The following is a 14,832-nucleotide window of genomic DNA, read 5'->3' as shown; positions in this document are numbered from 1 at the left end:
CCCCCCCCCCCCCCCCCCCCAACCCCCCACAAATTACACCCATGCTTGGAACTCAGGGGCAGAAGATGGGGAGGTATTGTTCCCACCCCACATTCTATTGGCACCCCTGTAGGAAAGTGTTTTTTAGATGTGTCTTGATACTAGTATTTTTCAAACAGAGTATGAGTTCTTCAGCTTGGGTACTTGCCTATRCCAAGTACATACTAAGTTAGAACTTTGTACAATTTTGAAAAAACACATTTCTTATCTTTTCTGGCTTCAGTAGCCTGGTTAAAAACTAGCCCCTTATTCTTCGCTTTCCTTCGTACGGACGGTGTGGAACCTTGGCTATTGAGAAACGATTGCTTGCTGCAGGTGTGGACTCTGTTGAAGTTTAAAACAACTGGATCTGATTTACCTAATCGCTAATGTTTGGCTGTGACGTATGCAGTGTGCCAGCTCGACTGTGAAGGAGGCTAAGCTAAGAAGCTAACCAGAAACTGCATGCGTTGTAACCAACCATCCTCTACTGGGAAGATAGAAGTACTGAGTCGAAGGAGGTGGCTGTAAACGTGTGCTGCAGGCTTTGTGAGACAAATTTAAATTAATTTGGAAACCTTGTCAACACGAACTGGCTTCATTCACTTCCTCCACTGCCATTGCTAAACTACAAACAGATTTGAAAAACGGCGCAGAAAATCGATGTCGTCGTTCAAAACTCCTTCTGTTTGCTAACTGGACTGGTTAAAATTCTACCGGGAAAATCCTTGGGAAAATCCCAGACGGAGCAGAGGAGGTAAGCTAGAATTGAGCGGAACTGTGTAGGAAGGCTCAGTCTTGAGAATCGGGCATTCTGTACAATTACGAGTACTTGTAAAAATGCTAATATTGGGCACTGCCAGTTTTATTTTTTTAATAATCTCCATTTTTTTCTCACCATAGACCATTAACTCAGCCTGTGTATGAGCCAGAGGTTCAAATGCAGGAGATATTCTAAGTATTTACAAAGATTTAAATTTCTGTACACAAGACTTTTGAAATGAAATGTACTCTTTACTGGGAAAGTTTCCTAAAGTGAAAATATTTATCAGCTGTATTAGAAATGTACCAGACTCACAAAAACAACTTATCAAAGAAAATCTTGTAGCATGATGCTCATATTTGCTCGACACTTTTTATGGCCACTGGGGGTGTTTTAATCCAATGTTAAATGTTTTTAATGAAAATACTGCTTTTCACACACACTGAAGAGGTCAAAGTTTCTGCAATGATTTCTTGCCTGCCTCGCATCTGTTGTTCGAACAGTTTGAGTGAGAGCAGTAGAAGACAACATAAACTGAAAGAATATGCACTAATTCACATCTGTTTTGTGGAASAGGTCAAATCCACACCATGTGAGAGTTGAGCTCGGGCCTCTCACCTTTGCCATCAGCCAGACAGCGGTTGTAGCCCACAGGGCTGAAGTACTCAAACACAAACACAGCCACTGCTGACACCAGCAGCAGCATGACGAACATCATCACCCACACATCTGCGCTGAAGGGCTCTGGAGGGGGGGACGGGGGAAGGAGAGAGGAGAGGGAAAGATAAAGGGAGAGGAGGAATTGAAGAGCATGGACACACGAAGGGAACGGGTTGTGAGGAGGCAGACGATGGAGGAGAAACGAGGCACATGAGGAGGGAGGAAGAGTTTCCCTTCAGCAAGGGCGGCAGAGAGAAAGAAAAAAAACAAAGTGAGAAGAGAGAGGAAGGGAGATATGCAAATGCGGTGTGTCAGATTTAGAAGAGGAAGGAAGCATTAGAGAAATGGAGTAGGAGTGGGAAACATAAGAGGGCAAAGAGACGGAGAGGAAAAAAATAAGCAGTTAGCGGTATTGTCATGCAGTTCATTGTAACTTCTCTCAGTGCAAATGTGCTGAAGCTTTGCTTTCACCACCTTACATCATTTTCTGTTCAACTTCTGAAGAAGGACAAATGAATGTCAACCTAAACCGACAGACTACAAGATCTATATGCTGGTGAAAAGAACACATACACCTCAGTGCAACGATAGTAAACTTTAACATCTTTTATCAAAACATAACATTTGGGGCCCAAATCAACCCCTAAAATAAAAGTTGTTTCTTGTATATTTAGTAAACTTGAGGGGCAGTTATTGAAGACGTAGGTGTGGGCTTCTAGCAAAGCAGCCATTACACTCGGAGATGTTTAGACTTTCAGCACAGACACTGATGCGTCATTGTTACACAATATTGACACATTTTGATGAAGCAGCTACATCACTAATGTTTCATTCAGTCGGTAATGGTTGTGAGTAACTGGTTTATTTCCTTTTTTTGTTGGTTGACCATGGTTGTGTATTCTTGGGTTTATTTTGTGTTTAGTTCCTAGTTTGGATTTATTTCAGACTGTTTTATTTAGTCAACCTCATTTTTTAGCTGTATTCCCACATGTCTGCAGTTTAAGATCAACCTACCTGTCCTCATTTAGCAATCATCCTCCCAGCACTGATACCCCTCAGTTTCATTGTCAGAAGCTCAGACACACATAACTCTGTTCAGTCCTGGTTCTCTGTTACACTTGTTTTTGTTTCTATTAAATAATTTTGGATTCTACCCGCTGCTCCTCTCACTGTATTCCTGGGTCCCAAACAAACAAACTATTGCAGATTAAACATGATAGTTGGAATATTAAAGTTTATAAAAAATATCCTTAAGTCAGATTTCTAGTTAAGAAATACTCATTCTCCAAGTCCAATACTGCTGAGCATAAAATGAAGAGTGGTTTTAGTAGCAACAGTTTAATTAGCGTTGGTTTTTGTCTTGTTAAATCAGTTTTGCACACCAGGTTATCTACCTTTATTGGTTAGGATATTAGTATTTGTAAAAACAGATAATTTTATTACTTTCAAATAAATATTCACATCTTTATTGTTACTTTTGTATGTTTGTTTTGAACTTTATTTCTACACATCCTCGATTCTACACATCTGCAAAATGCAATATTTAGGCGAACAGTAGGTGGAGTTAAAGGAACAAACACAGCTGTTTATGCAAGGATTAACCTCTTAAGTCCCAAGGGGTTTTCTTGAAGTTTTTGCTCAAAACACCATGACGAAATGTAGTTGAGTGTATCTCAGCATTTACAAATTCTACTTAAATAATCTTGATATCAAAATAAAGCTAACACTTGAGAGATTTCATCAGAAGTGTAACTATTAAAACAGCTGCTGTGATTTTAGAGATATTGGGGATGAAACATAATTTTTAAAAAAATATTTCACTCTTGCCTGAAAATGTTTTTCATTAGACAGTATATAACCTATTTAAAACCATAATGAAGTAGACTAAAAACTCTTGTAAACCATAAATCCACTTGTGGACATTACCTGTGCAAAGAATCATGCTGCTAAAATTAACTGGAGCAAAGTTACAGTGGTTTTAGTAAAGAAATTATTTTGAATTTTGCCATTCTGCATAGGATGGACCATGATGGTACCATTAATAAATGTTAACAAATGTTAAGTTTTTACTTCCAAAAATTATTTATTTTTTCTTACCTGCCTTAAAAGACCTTTTACTGAATGTCTGTTTTTCAAAAGTTATCCAAATATGTATTTGTCACCATTTATATTATGTAAAATAATGAGAAATTATATTTGGCTTCAGTTGGACCATATTCGCTCAAAATCAAGTAAAAAAACTTTCAACCCACTTTACAACATATTTAGGTATCTACTTTGACTTCCTTTAAAAAAATGTCAGAAATTTTTCCTTTACAGATTTGTTGTAATGTATTTACAGATTTGCAATGAGGCCATTTTGCACAGTTCGTTTACTTTCTGATTCAACTGCTTGTCGTTTGAACTGTTTTTGGTGGATTCTTAGCTTTCTATTGATACCAAACATGTCCAGGTTCAACTGACAGATCTTAAGTTAAAAGAAGTTAAAAGAAATAGAAAACGGAAAAAAACTGTGTTGCCCCGGTTCTGGGGGCATGAGGCTCAAATACAATCTAAAGAATCCTGGATTTAAAATAAATACTTAAGTCTTTTATTGATTCCTTGCTTGTTGTTTATATTGTTCAAGTCCCAAGATTATGTTTGATCTAATTTAACTGGTGTGCCTTTTAGTGGAACCTTGCTGTAACAAGATACATCCGCCCCCTGACTCAGGTCATCAAAAATTTCCCTGACATCTCAAACCACTTCTGTGCAGATGACCTGCAGTTATATTGCTCCTTTAATGACTCCACCACACACAAGCTAACCTCTCTCATAAATTGTGTCACTAAAGTTAATTAGTGGCTGTCTGACATCTTGCTGCTCCTAAACATTAGTAAGACAGAAACGTTAACCCTGGCCCCTGAAAATAAAATCCCTAAGATAAAAGAACATCTCGGCTCTTTGAGTTCAACTGTTCATCAGAATGTGCGCAGCCTGGGAGTGAATTTTGACTCAAATCTGTCTCTAGATAAACACATAAAGAATCTGGTTTCCACATGCTACTTTCAGCTTGGTAATATCTCTAAATTTTGGCCCCCTACTGTCCACTTCAGGCTTGGAAATGGTAATTCATGCTTTCATTTCTACCCACTTAGATTATTGTAATAGCTTGTTCACTTGCCTAAACCAGAAACAGTTAAATCGTCTTCAGCTTGTCCAAAACTCGGCAGCAAGACTCCTAACTCGAACCTCCAAATTCACCCACATCTCCCCGATCCTAGCAGAACTTCACTGGCTTCCTGCTCAATTCAGAATCAGGTTCAAAATCCTGGTCCTCACCTTCAGAGCTCTTCATGGCCAAACCCCAGAATACATTAAAAGTCTCATTTCCTCTTACAACCCCAGACAGGACCTACGCTCACAGGATCAAAATCTCCTTATGGTTCCCCTCACTCGCTTTAAGACCCGTGGTGACCGTGCCTTCTCCTCTGTGGCCCCCAGGCTCTGGAATGAACTTCCTTTTAATCTGTGCTCTCTTGATAACATTGTCTCRTTCAAAAAACACCTAAAACCCACTTTTTTMCTCAAGCTTTTAGCTAACCATTCATYCAAATGGCATCCTACCCCTTGTCTGCTCGCCAACTATGGGTCTTTGTATTATTGAATATACGGTGTAATCCTCCTGCCTTTTTTTCTCTGTTGTTTTTTGTATTATTGTATATATGGCTTAAATTTCACCCCTCCCCCTCTTTTTTATTCAACACTTTTTCTTATTTGATGTGTACAGTCTTGTATACACAATCACTCACCTCTTGTCAGGCTCTGCCTCGATCGTGTGTCTGAGTTGCAATTTAGAATTTATTCTTCCTCTTTTGATGTTTCATTATGTTCATATTTTATTATGTTTTATTTTGTCTTTCCACCATTTTTACATTGTTGATGATGACTGAACAGCACTTTGTGAATATATTTCTGTGAAAGGCACTTTATAAATAAAACTTTACTTACTAACAACCAGTATGTAAACACTTGCGCTGATGATGAAGTCATTTGCCTACATGAGTGCAAAGTTAAATAGCAAGTCTATTCCTGACTGACCAACTGTAACTGTAACACAGCTAGCACAGATAGTGAACACTGCAATGAGCAAAATCTTCTAGTTGAGTGTTTTTCTACTTACAGCTCAGTTACAGCTTCCAAGAAAGAATATTTTCTCTGCTGAATAACTTCACTTTTTATAAAAAGTGTAGGGTCAAACATTGTTTCTGACTAATCTTCACCGCTCACCTAAGAACGCTGAGGGAGACACGGTGCCATTACTGCGGGAAACCATGACACTAATTCCTGTCTCGATGAAAGGGACAGAAAAGTCGATGACCTCTGACCTCTCCTCGTTGATAGTCAAGGATCCGACAGCCATGTGGGCATTTTTTAACACCACCTGGGAAACGAGGTGTAAAAGACAAAGAGACATTATTGGTTTATGTGAAAATGATGAAAATGATATCTCTCTAAAGCATGTGGCTTTCAAAGATTTATTCATTTCTTAAAATAAGCGTAAGCTGCTATAAAACCAGCATTGACTACATCTCCCAAAATGCATCAGTTATTTTACCTGCAAAGTAACAACATCTTACCACTAGGTGGAGGTGCACAGGGTTCAAAAGTAGCCAGCTAAATTCACAGTGTCACTGCATATTTGTCGGCTACTTTTTCTTGTTGGAAAGTGGGAGAGTTCAGAATTCAAGAYTGCAGCWACTCACCAAAACTCAACTGTCAGTAAAACTCTATTACTTTTACTTTTAATAGTATTTTTTTTATTATTAATTTCACATTCAGTTATACATATAGTACTTTTCAGTGTTTACAAGGGGACATATTAAACACTGTTTCTATGCAGGAAATACCACGAAGAGCTCAGTTATTGTTAGAGGTGTTCAGTTTTAGCAGTGGGAGGAGGAATGTGATGTTTTGTGTTTAGTTAAAGTTAAACACAAAATAGGCCCTCAGTGAAAAGGAGTTTAACATGATATCCACACAGTTTTAAAGTCTTTTAAAACCTGGACGTTTATTGGCTGAAAATTTGATAAAAACAAAAGTGATCCATCTTTACAGAAAGCTCTACATTTTAACCCCTCTGTTGGCCTTAGGTTGAAATGAGGCCTTATTTTTTTAAACTGAGGCCTTGTGGGTCATTTTGACCTGAGGACAGCAGGTGGGTTAATGACAAAGAGCAAACACTCTCGTTAATGAAAACACTTTTACATCCTGTCCTTTATTGCTTTTTTTTGCTCTTTTAATTAACAGGTTGAAGGAATTAATAAATGTGTGTGAGTCTTTTAGGAAAACAGTTTCAACTAATATATTCAGTGTGAATATTATGTCTTCTCAGCTCTTCCTGCACATGAGCCAAAATCTTAAAGAGCAATACTCGTAGGAATAACACAGTCACTTTTGCCCTCCTCATTAGAATCTACAAAGCATGTAGGAGCTAAGACGCACTCTCTAGTTGTCAAAATATACTTTGGGTTATAAAAAAAGTAAAGCTTGGTATAATGGAACACCTTAATAGAAGTTAGGAGTGTTAAATAATAATCAAAATCCAGTGAGACAAAGCGAGGAATGAAAACGCAGACGGAAAAGACAAATACAGAGTGTGGCGGGCAGCGACTGGAAGCCAACACACTTTCCATACAACAGCTTTAGAAGTGGACACTCGTGATGATTACCAGGGGACAAAAACAGGGAGAAAGATGGAGAGAGAGGGGGAGAAAGTGGGTTACCACAGTGGGTCATGGTTGCTGGAAATAACCGGCCCGAAGCCTTCCTCTACCTGAGCATCCCTCCCTTCAGAACTTCAGCACAGGTGGTATATTTAGCCCAAATTTTATAGCCTTAAAGCATCGGGGTAAAGTGGGACGAGATGATCTCTGTGAGTTAATAAGTTTGAGTTTGCTTGTGTGAGTCAAAGCAGGAGTGTGTGTGAGTCATAAAGGGAGCAAAAATGAAATAAGAAAATGAGTGAGCCTTTGTTCCCTACCTGTGAAGTGGACCTTTACAGGAAGGAACATCTGCTTTCCACTTCCCCTGCAGTTTTTTTTCCAAAGTGTCTGTGACAAAATGTTTGTTTATGTGAATGAACACATTTTATCCTGCCAGCATATATGTAGAGTTGTATGATTGGTTTATGTGTGAGTGCCTGAATGTACAAAACACCCTCCTGGAGGAAGAGAACGAGTGGATCCAGCAGTGTGCTCACTTCCTGTCTCACCATTTCGCTCTCCAGCTCCCTCCTACGACTTGTTCTCTCCGTGTTATGAAAGTGACCCATGTGGGTGTTGCTGAGAATGACTGAGCGAGGATCTGTGTTCGTGTATATTTTTGTGTGTCTTAGCTAGTGCTTGTGTGCGTCTCCTCAAGCGAGGCTAAATTCAAAGTATATTGCCTTTAATATTTTAGATTAGGAGTTTTAGGGAGGCGCACAAGTCAGTGCAGCCTCTGAAAACAGACACTGACTTATAGAGCTGAGTTTGGAAAAATGTAGATCATCTAAAAGTATTTAGCAAAATCTATTACTTTTTTCTTTTTTGTCTCGGAAAAATGTCAAATTGTAAAGAATTTCTGAGTGTTCAGTCAACAGCTGACAAAAAAGTACTTTGCAGTAATTTTTCAAACATGTTAAAATCTTCTATAACTTAAAAAACCTCAGCCAGTGCTTACAGTAGTGAGTTTTATCAGAAATAGCAGAAACAGCAAAGAGTTTAGAACCTTTTATTGCCCACTTCTAAATTAAATTAGCAATGTTGAAGTTGATAAAATTGTTTCTTATCAATACTACCTTTTTAATAAATGAGCAATAAGGCTTAGTGTCTGTCAGCTATKAGGCACTGAGTGTAAAATAAAATGTTAAAAAATTCCACTAGCATTTTTTTGTTATAGCTCACTGTTCTTTCATTTTGAAAATTTTTACTAAATGTTAAGTTTCTATTTTAAATAATATCTGTAAATACTAAAGTCTAAATCTAAATGTGTAAAACTACATTTAAAAGATAAAACTTAAATGTGCCTAAGTGTTGAAGTTTACATTTCAGTTTTTCAGGATGGAGCCTTTGCTGTTGGTGTGCGGCTTTTGTTGTGACGTCATCATCCTGAGACAAAATCACCAGCTGACGCTAATAATGCTGCTAACGCTACTGAAGTTGGCATTGAAAATCTAAATTCAAAATGCGAATTTGAAGGGCAGCTCATGCATCAGCTGATGGACATGGGCGGCTGTGGCTGAGCGGTTAGGGTAGTCGCTCTTCGAATGTAAAAGTTGGCGGGTCGATTTCCCGCTTCTCCCTAGGCAAGGCACTGAACCCCCACTGCCTCTGATGTGTCCCATCAGTGTATGAATGTGATTTTAAGTACCTGTATTAACTTATAGAGAGATCTAGCAGTGCTGAATGAATGTGGATGGGTAAATGAGGACAGATTGTAGTGTGAAGCAYKTTGAGTATCCTGGTTTGATAGAAAGGCGCTAAATAAGTACACTCCATTTAGATCGGCCACAGCTGCAAGTGTGATGTCTTGTAGGGAAGCGTTAGCAGCATTGCTTTTGTCACAGAATGGTGACATCACAACAAAAGCCAAGCACCAACAGCAAAGGCTGTGTTCTCTTACAAAATACTTAGCTGTAAACTTCAACATTTAGCCACAACATTTAAGATATATCTTCCACATTTACACGTACACATTTAGATGTAGAATTTAAACATTTAAATTTAACATTTATTTAACATTTGAATTTAACATGAACAGTGAGCTAAATAACAATAAAATGTCAGTGGAAAGTCTTTAACTAGAATTTTACACTAAGAAAGAGAGCTAAACAATGAAAATGTTTTAGTGACATTTTTAACAGAGCAATATCATGTAAAATGAACTTTTTTGAGTTTTATATCATGTTATAATGTTATATACTCATAAAAACATGCCCAAAGCCTTGCTCTGACTCATTCATGCATGCTTGAGAAGCCATGCTGAGAAGCAAAACGACAGGTGGGGACCAGAAACACCCCTGGGACGTGTCTTTAAACCGAGCTTCCTCATGGAAGAGCACCCGTCCTCCCCGTCCTCCCCCCACACACCCCGCCCATGACTACTGCAGGCTCTCGGGTGAAAGTGAAAGTGAAACTTAACTGTCTGCTGAGCTCTCAACATTAGTTCTCACTCAGTGAAGCTCTTTTCAGATTAAAAATACCTTTGAGGAAATGTATTTTCAGATGCCAAGTAAACTGCATCATGGCAGCCCCCCCCCCCCCCCGCCCCCACCCCCATGCGAAATAGGCGAGACAGAAGCGAAGGTGGTTCTTAATGAGACAGAGGCCAATTTCAAGGTGAAGAGGAAGAGGTTTAGAAGAGGAAGTGATGAGAAGATAAGTTTATTTTCTATTTAAACTTAAAAACAGCATTTTAATAACAGCTAAAGGTGACATAGATACTTTATTGTGGTATAGTATTTAAATATATGTCTGAGAAACACATAATATTGGCCCCTTTAACATTTTATTTTAGACTTGGTGCTTTTTTCATTAAACTGACTTGATTAATTAGCTGACTGATAATCAATGTCATGTCAAAACTACAGTGAATTGTATTTGGTACTGAAAAATAGTGCAGACTAAACATAATAAGAGTCTTTAAATTTGCTTGTGTCGATGTGCGTGCATACGTGTATCTTCTTGTCTGTGATATTTCATGGATAAATGTCCTTTGTCTTTATCAGAGGCAGATGAAYGCAGCCTTTTTGCTTCTTAATGACAGTTCATCTGTGGAGGTGAGCGGGACAAGAAGCATTATCTCGCTCTCACTCAGACTGACAGCTTAATACAGGTGACCACATTTACAGCTCGATACCCACTAAAGATACCGCCAGGGTGGTTATAATGGCGTTATGTAAGACATGAAATGGGGCAGTTTGATATAAATTGACATGCAAAAGTGTCATTGCGGAGGCAAAAGTGGACACCTGATCTTGTCCGTGACTTCTGAAGGTTACTGGTGGAAATGTTCACACAAAGAACCACTCAGCAGGTTTCTAACTGTGGACCTTTAAGGATCTTATTGATCTTTTTGCCTCTTTCCTCATTAACAAAACACCAAGATCAGTCAACAGGAGCACAGCTGGCTCCTACAAGTCAAAACATGTGAACTGACCACAACCTTGCCTTGACACCGATGTCAATATGAAAATGTGTTTTAGGTCAAAAGTGAATAAGCAGACTGAATTATTTCTATATGAGGCAAAGTACCCTGAACTTTGTAAAAAGGTTTTATTTTTTTTGCAAAGGATTGACCCAAAAAACAATTACTCATAATATAAAACATAAAAACTTCATGTTAAAGAGCCAGCCTTCCGGACAGCTCCCCTATAAGCTGTGTATAACACAGTTTAAAATAAAACCCTGTTTTCACCTACATCATCAAAGTTATTCTAGATGTTTTTGACGTGATCACATCAGTTAAAAAAAATAATCATGCTAAGTTTAATATCAGTTTGATTTTTCTGTAATTGAAAAAAAAAACATTTGGGAGCAACAGAAACTTCCTCCATTCTTTTGATTAGTTTTGTTTTATTTTTTAATCTTAAAAAAGATCACCCCACCCCCCACCTGCAAAAAAAGGCAAAAAGCTAAATTATTTACAATTTTCAGTACTACACCTACTCAATTGTTACGATTTAATAATTTCATTTTTCTTGCAAAAAATAAAATGAAAGGCCTACCAATCTTTAGAACGACGTATATATATCACCCACCATCTTTTAAAGAGAATTTTAAACAAATTTCATCTTCTATGTTGACAAAAGACAGAGCTTTGCATGTTTTGATCAAATCTTGAAAATAATTTTAGGTGATCTCACACAATAACAGTGATGTCACACAATAACAGACATGTCACACAATAATAGTGATGTCACACAATCTGTTAGACCTTATAGTACTTCTCTCAGTTAACATCCCATCAGATTTTAGCTCAATATTTTATTTATTTATTTATTTTTTATTTATTTAAAGAAATGTTTGTTTTTACAGTTGATTAGTTGTAGTCCCATTACAATCAGTCTACTAGTTAAAGAGATAGTCTGCTGACAGTTGAACAAACAAACAAAATTAATTTAAACATTCATGTTTAGCAGAAATGTAATTAATTTAAAGCAAGCACAAACAAAAGCAGTAGTGTGTTGTAGTGAGACAATTTTTGTAGGGGTGGCCAGTCTGGGACCCCGGGTGTGGCCCAGAAAAAATGTCATATTTTTTCCAACATAGCAATTTGCTGAGGATTTACTCCTGTTTCTTGGTCATTCTCTCATTTACTAGTGACGACTGTAGAATTACATCATGAGAATGACCTATCTGAGCAGTGCTGAAGATTCTTAGTCATCCAGGTCATGATCAATCCAAAAAAGGTTCAAAACAAAACAACTGGAATCTATTATTATAATAGGCAACAATGAAGCATAGTGTTAGAAAATAAGTGCAGTTGTTTGTTAATTTTTTTAACCTTTTTGGATCGCAGTTAAATTGAAAATTCTGTGTCAAATATCTGCTGGCAAAGCAGGGGTTCCACAGATTTTTCTATGGTGGCCATGGTCACTCCTTGACTCTGCCCCGAACAAAAGTACGGTAATGTGGTTTATAAGTACAAAACTGATAATAAAAAAGCTTGACTATATATTATCAAATAAAAGCCTCAACATTTTTATAGCTTGTTGTTAAAATCACAAAAAGACTGAACCAGTGCTTTAAGTGGGTCGGTACGCACACAGTACCACCACTTCTAAATTTTACTTCTCAGCATACCGGTACTTTTTCTGGTGTTGTAACAGGTGTTTCGTCAGTCTGCATTTCCCCATCAATATGCTCCTGGTACAAAAACGCTAAGGACCGCGCAGGTTGAAAAAAAAGAAGCTTGCTCGCGTCTTGTAACCAGCGAGCTCGTCTCACACAGACTAAACCCAGGAACAGAAAAACGGGACAAAAAACGGAACAAAGATGACAAAAATTAAATTAAATTAAATTAAATTAAAAAAAAAAACTCATAAAAACAGGAATCCAGTGCTGAACAGTAAAAAATCAAGAGCTTGAGTGGAAGATCAGTCGAAGCACATGAGGATGACGAGGCATCGCTGGTGAATGAGATTACAGGTAAGAATGAATACAATAAAAACAGCCGGGAGGCAGAGAAACTAATAGCATGAGAGAAACTAAAGAGGACATAATAAACCAAGAAAAGAAAACTACATAGAAATACACAACGAACAAAATGCAAGAATAAACTAAGAAACTAAATAAAGAACAAATCAGTAGGACTGTGGCAAGACCTTTTGAGCAATAATTAATTCTGAAGACGAACAGCAAATGACAAGACCTGAACAGAAATAACAGTAAATCATAATAGGAAAAATATTCAGGAAGGGGAACACAACAACAAACCATGAAAAAAAGACATCAAGGAAAGAACTAATAAGGCAGAAAATATGAAGCACGATTTACCCACAAGCACAGGTGGGTAAAGTACTCAAAAATTGTTCTCAGGTAAGAATAGCACTATTTCAACATGTTTTTTCTCAAGTAAATGTAAGAAGTATTTCTCCAAGAAATTACTTAAGTAAGAGTAAAAACGTAATTTGGTAAAAAGGCTAAACAAGTATTGACTAACTGACCAGAACATCTGATTTAAGCTTTAAAAATGATGTCATCAGACAGACAATATGTATAAATTTATGTTCATGCTTGGTATTTTAAAGACTAAAATGAAAAAAAATATATATATATGTGTGTGTGTGTGTGTGTGTGTGTGTGTGTGTGTGTGTGTGTGTGTGTGTATGTATATGTACGCTAAAACAGTAAAAATAGCTCAGCAGATAGAAACTAACATCAGTTCAACAAAGCTTGTGTTCAAAAATGGACTCTGTCATTTTTACTTAATTGTGGATGTGTGTCTGTATCAGGTGCAGATTTGGTTAAAACATATTTGTTCTTTATTTAGTGACGTATAGCCTGTAGACACAGGCACTTTACTCAATAAAGAGTAGTGATACTTCATAGTAATAGTGAATTACTCAAGTAAAAGTAAAAAGTATGAAGCAGTAAAACTATTTCTAAACGTATATTTTTTCCAAAAAATTACTCAAGTAAATGTAACTGAGTAAAAAAAATTTGGTGCTATGAGCTCCAAGACACTTGGACAACAAAAACAGTGATGAATTTGACTCTTGTGGACTTACTTTGGAACTGGCTTTGTTTTTCATCATTTCTGTGCAATAAAACAACACATTCTCACTCCCGACTCGTCAACATATTGACACTTGGTCAGGTACCATCTGCGTCCAGTCTTGACGCGTCGGGTACCCACCTCGTGTCAGTCATTGCCGCCCGCGGCTTTTCCAGGTTGCGCCACATAGGGGTCTTTGAGTTGGGGGTCTGAGGTTAATATAAGGAATCAGGATTAATGGTTAGTTTTAGGTACTGTGGTTGGGAATAGGCTGTATATGGCTAACAGAAGTTAAATTTAGGGTCTGGAATGGTTAGTTGTCGCACATTTCCTACTCTTTTCAAAAATATGACAATGCGCTCCTCCTCCTCCTCCTTCTCATCTCGTTAAGAACTGACATGAGAGGGTACCCGACGCTGACCAAACGTCAATATGTTGATGAGTCGGGAGTGAGAATGGGTACGTATGTTTTTGTCCCATATATATGACATTAAAGGGAGTATCTGCACTTGTTTTGACCCCGAAGTGTAAGAGGGAGTCATATTGTTTTCGTACGGTTTTTTTTCTTTGTTTTTTCAGTGATTTTTGGTCAACCGTAGCACAAAAACGGCTGCACCGATCAACATGAAATTTGGCAGGACTGTAGATGAGTCTGACCTACACTGCGCCAGCCAACGGTTTTACGATAGACTCCATATTTGAGGAGGGGGCTCCTTTCAAAGTTGGGGTGACTGGGCATGCAACTGTTGTACATTAAAGCTTCAGATTTCTTTTGTTGTTTAGCTCTGATGAAGTTCTATCCATCAGGCCCATCAATCAGTGCCCCCACCCCCCGGACCCAGAATTTATCTGAAAAAGGGGTATATGGATATACAAAACTGGTTATTGTTCAAAAACTATTAAATATAGGAGCTTCAGATTTTTTTTGGTTGTTTAGCTCTGATGAAGTTCTATCCATCAGGCCCATCAATCAGTGCCCCCACCCCCCGGACCCAGAATTTATCTGAAAAAGGGGTATATGGATATACAAAAATGGTTATTGCTCAAAAACTATTAAATATAGGATCTTCAGATTTCTTTTGTTGTTTAGCTCTGATGAAGGTCTATCCATCAGGCCCACCAATCAGTGCCCCCACCCCCCGGACCCAGAA

The 14,832-nt window shown here is 37.8% G+C and overlaps 1 protein-coding gene across 1 annotated transcript in view; it reads right to left on the bottom strand.

Annotated features, from left to right (window-relative positions):
* Positions 1-14,832, bottom strand: part of LOC106520716 (glutamate receptor ionotropic, NMDA 2B) — a gene marked incomplete at its 5' end in the record, with an annotated part of 38,626 nt that overhangs the window by 22,602 nt on the left and 1,192 nt on the right. The window contains 2 exon segments of the mRNA XM_014012941.1: positions 1,400-1,525; positions 5,711-5,864. Of these exon segments, the coding sequence (XP_013868395.1) occupies positions 1,400-1,525; positions 5,711-5,864 (280 nt within the window).

The sequence above is a fragment of the Austrofundulus limnaeus genome, unplaced genomic scaffold (assembly GCF_001266775.1).
Source record: "Austrofundulus limnaeus strain Quisiro unplaced genomic scaffold, Austrofundulus_limnaeus-1.0 Scaffold96, whole genome shotgun sequence".
NCBI classification, from domain to species: Eukaryota; Metazoa; Chordata; class Actinopteri; order Cyprinodontiformes; family Rivulidae; genus Austrofundulus; species Austrofundulus limnaeus.
The sequence above is the reverse complement of the archived record's forward strand: the minus strand, read 5'-3'. Positions and strand labels throughout refer to the sequence as shown.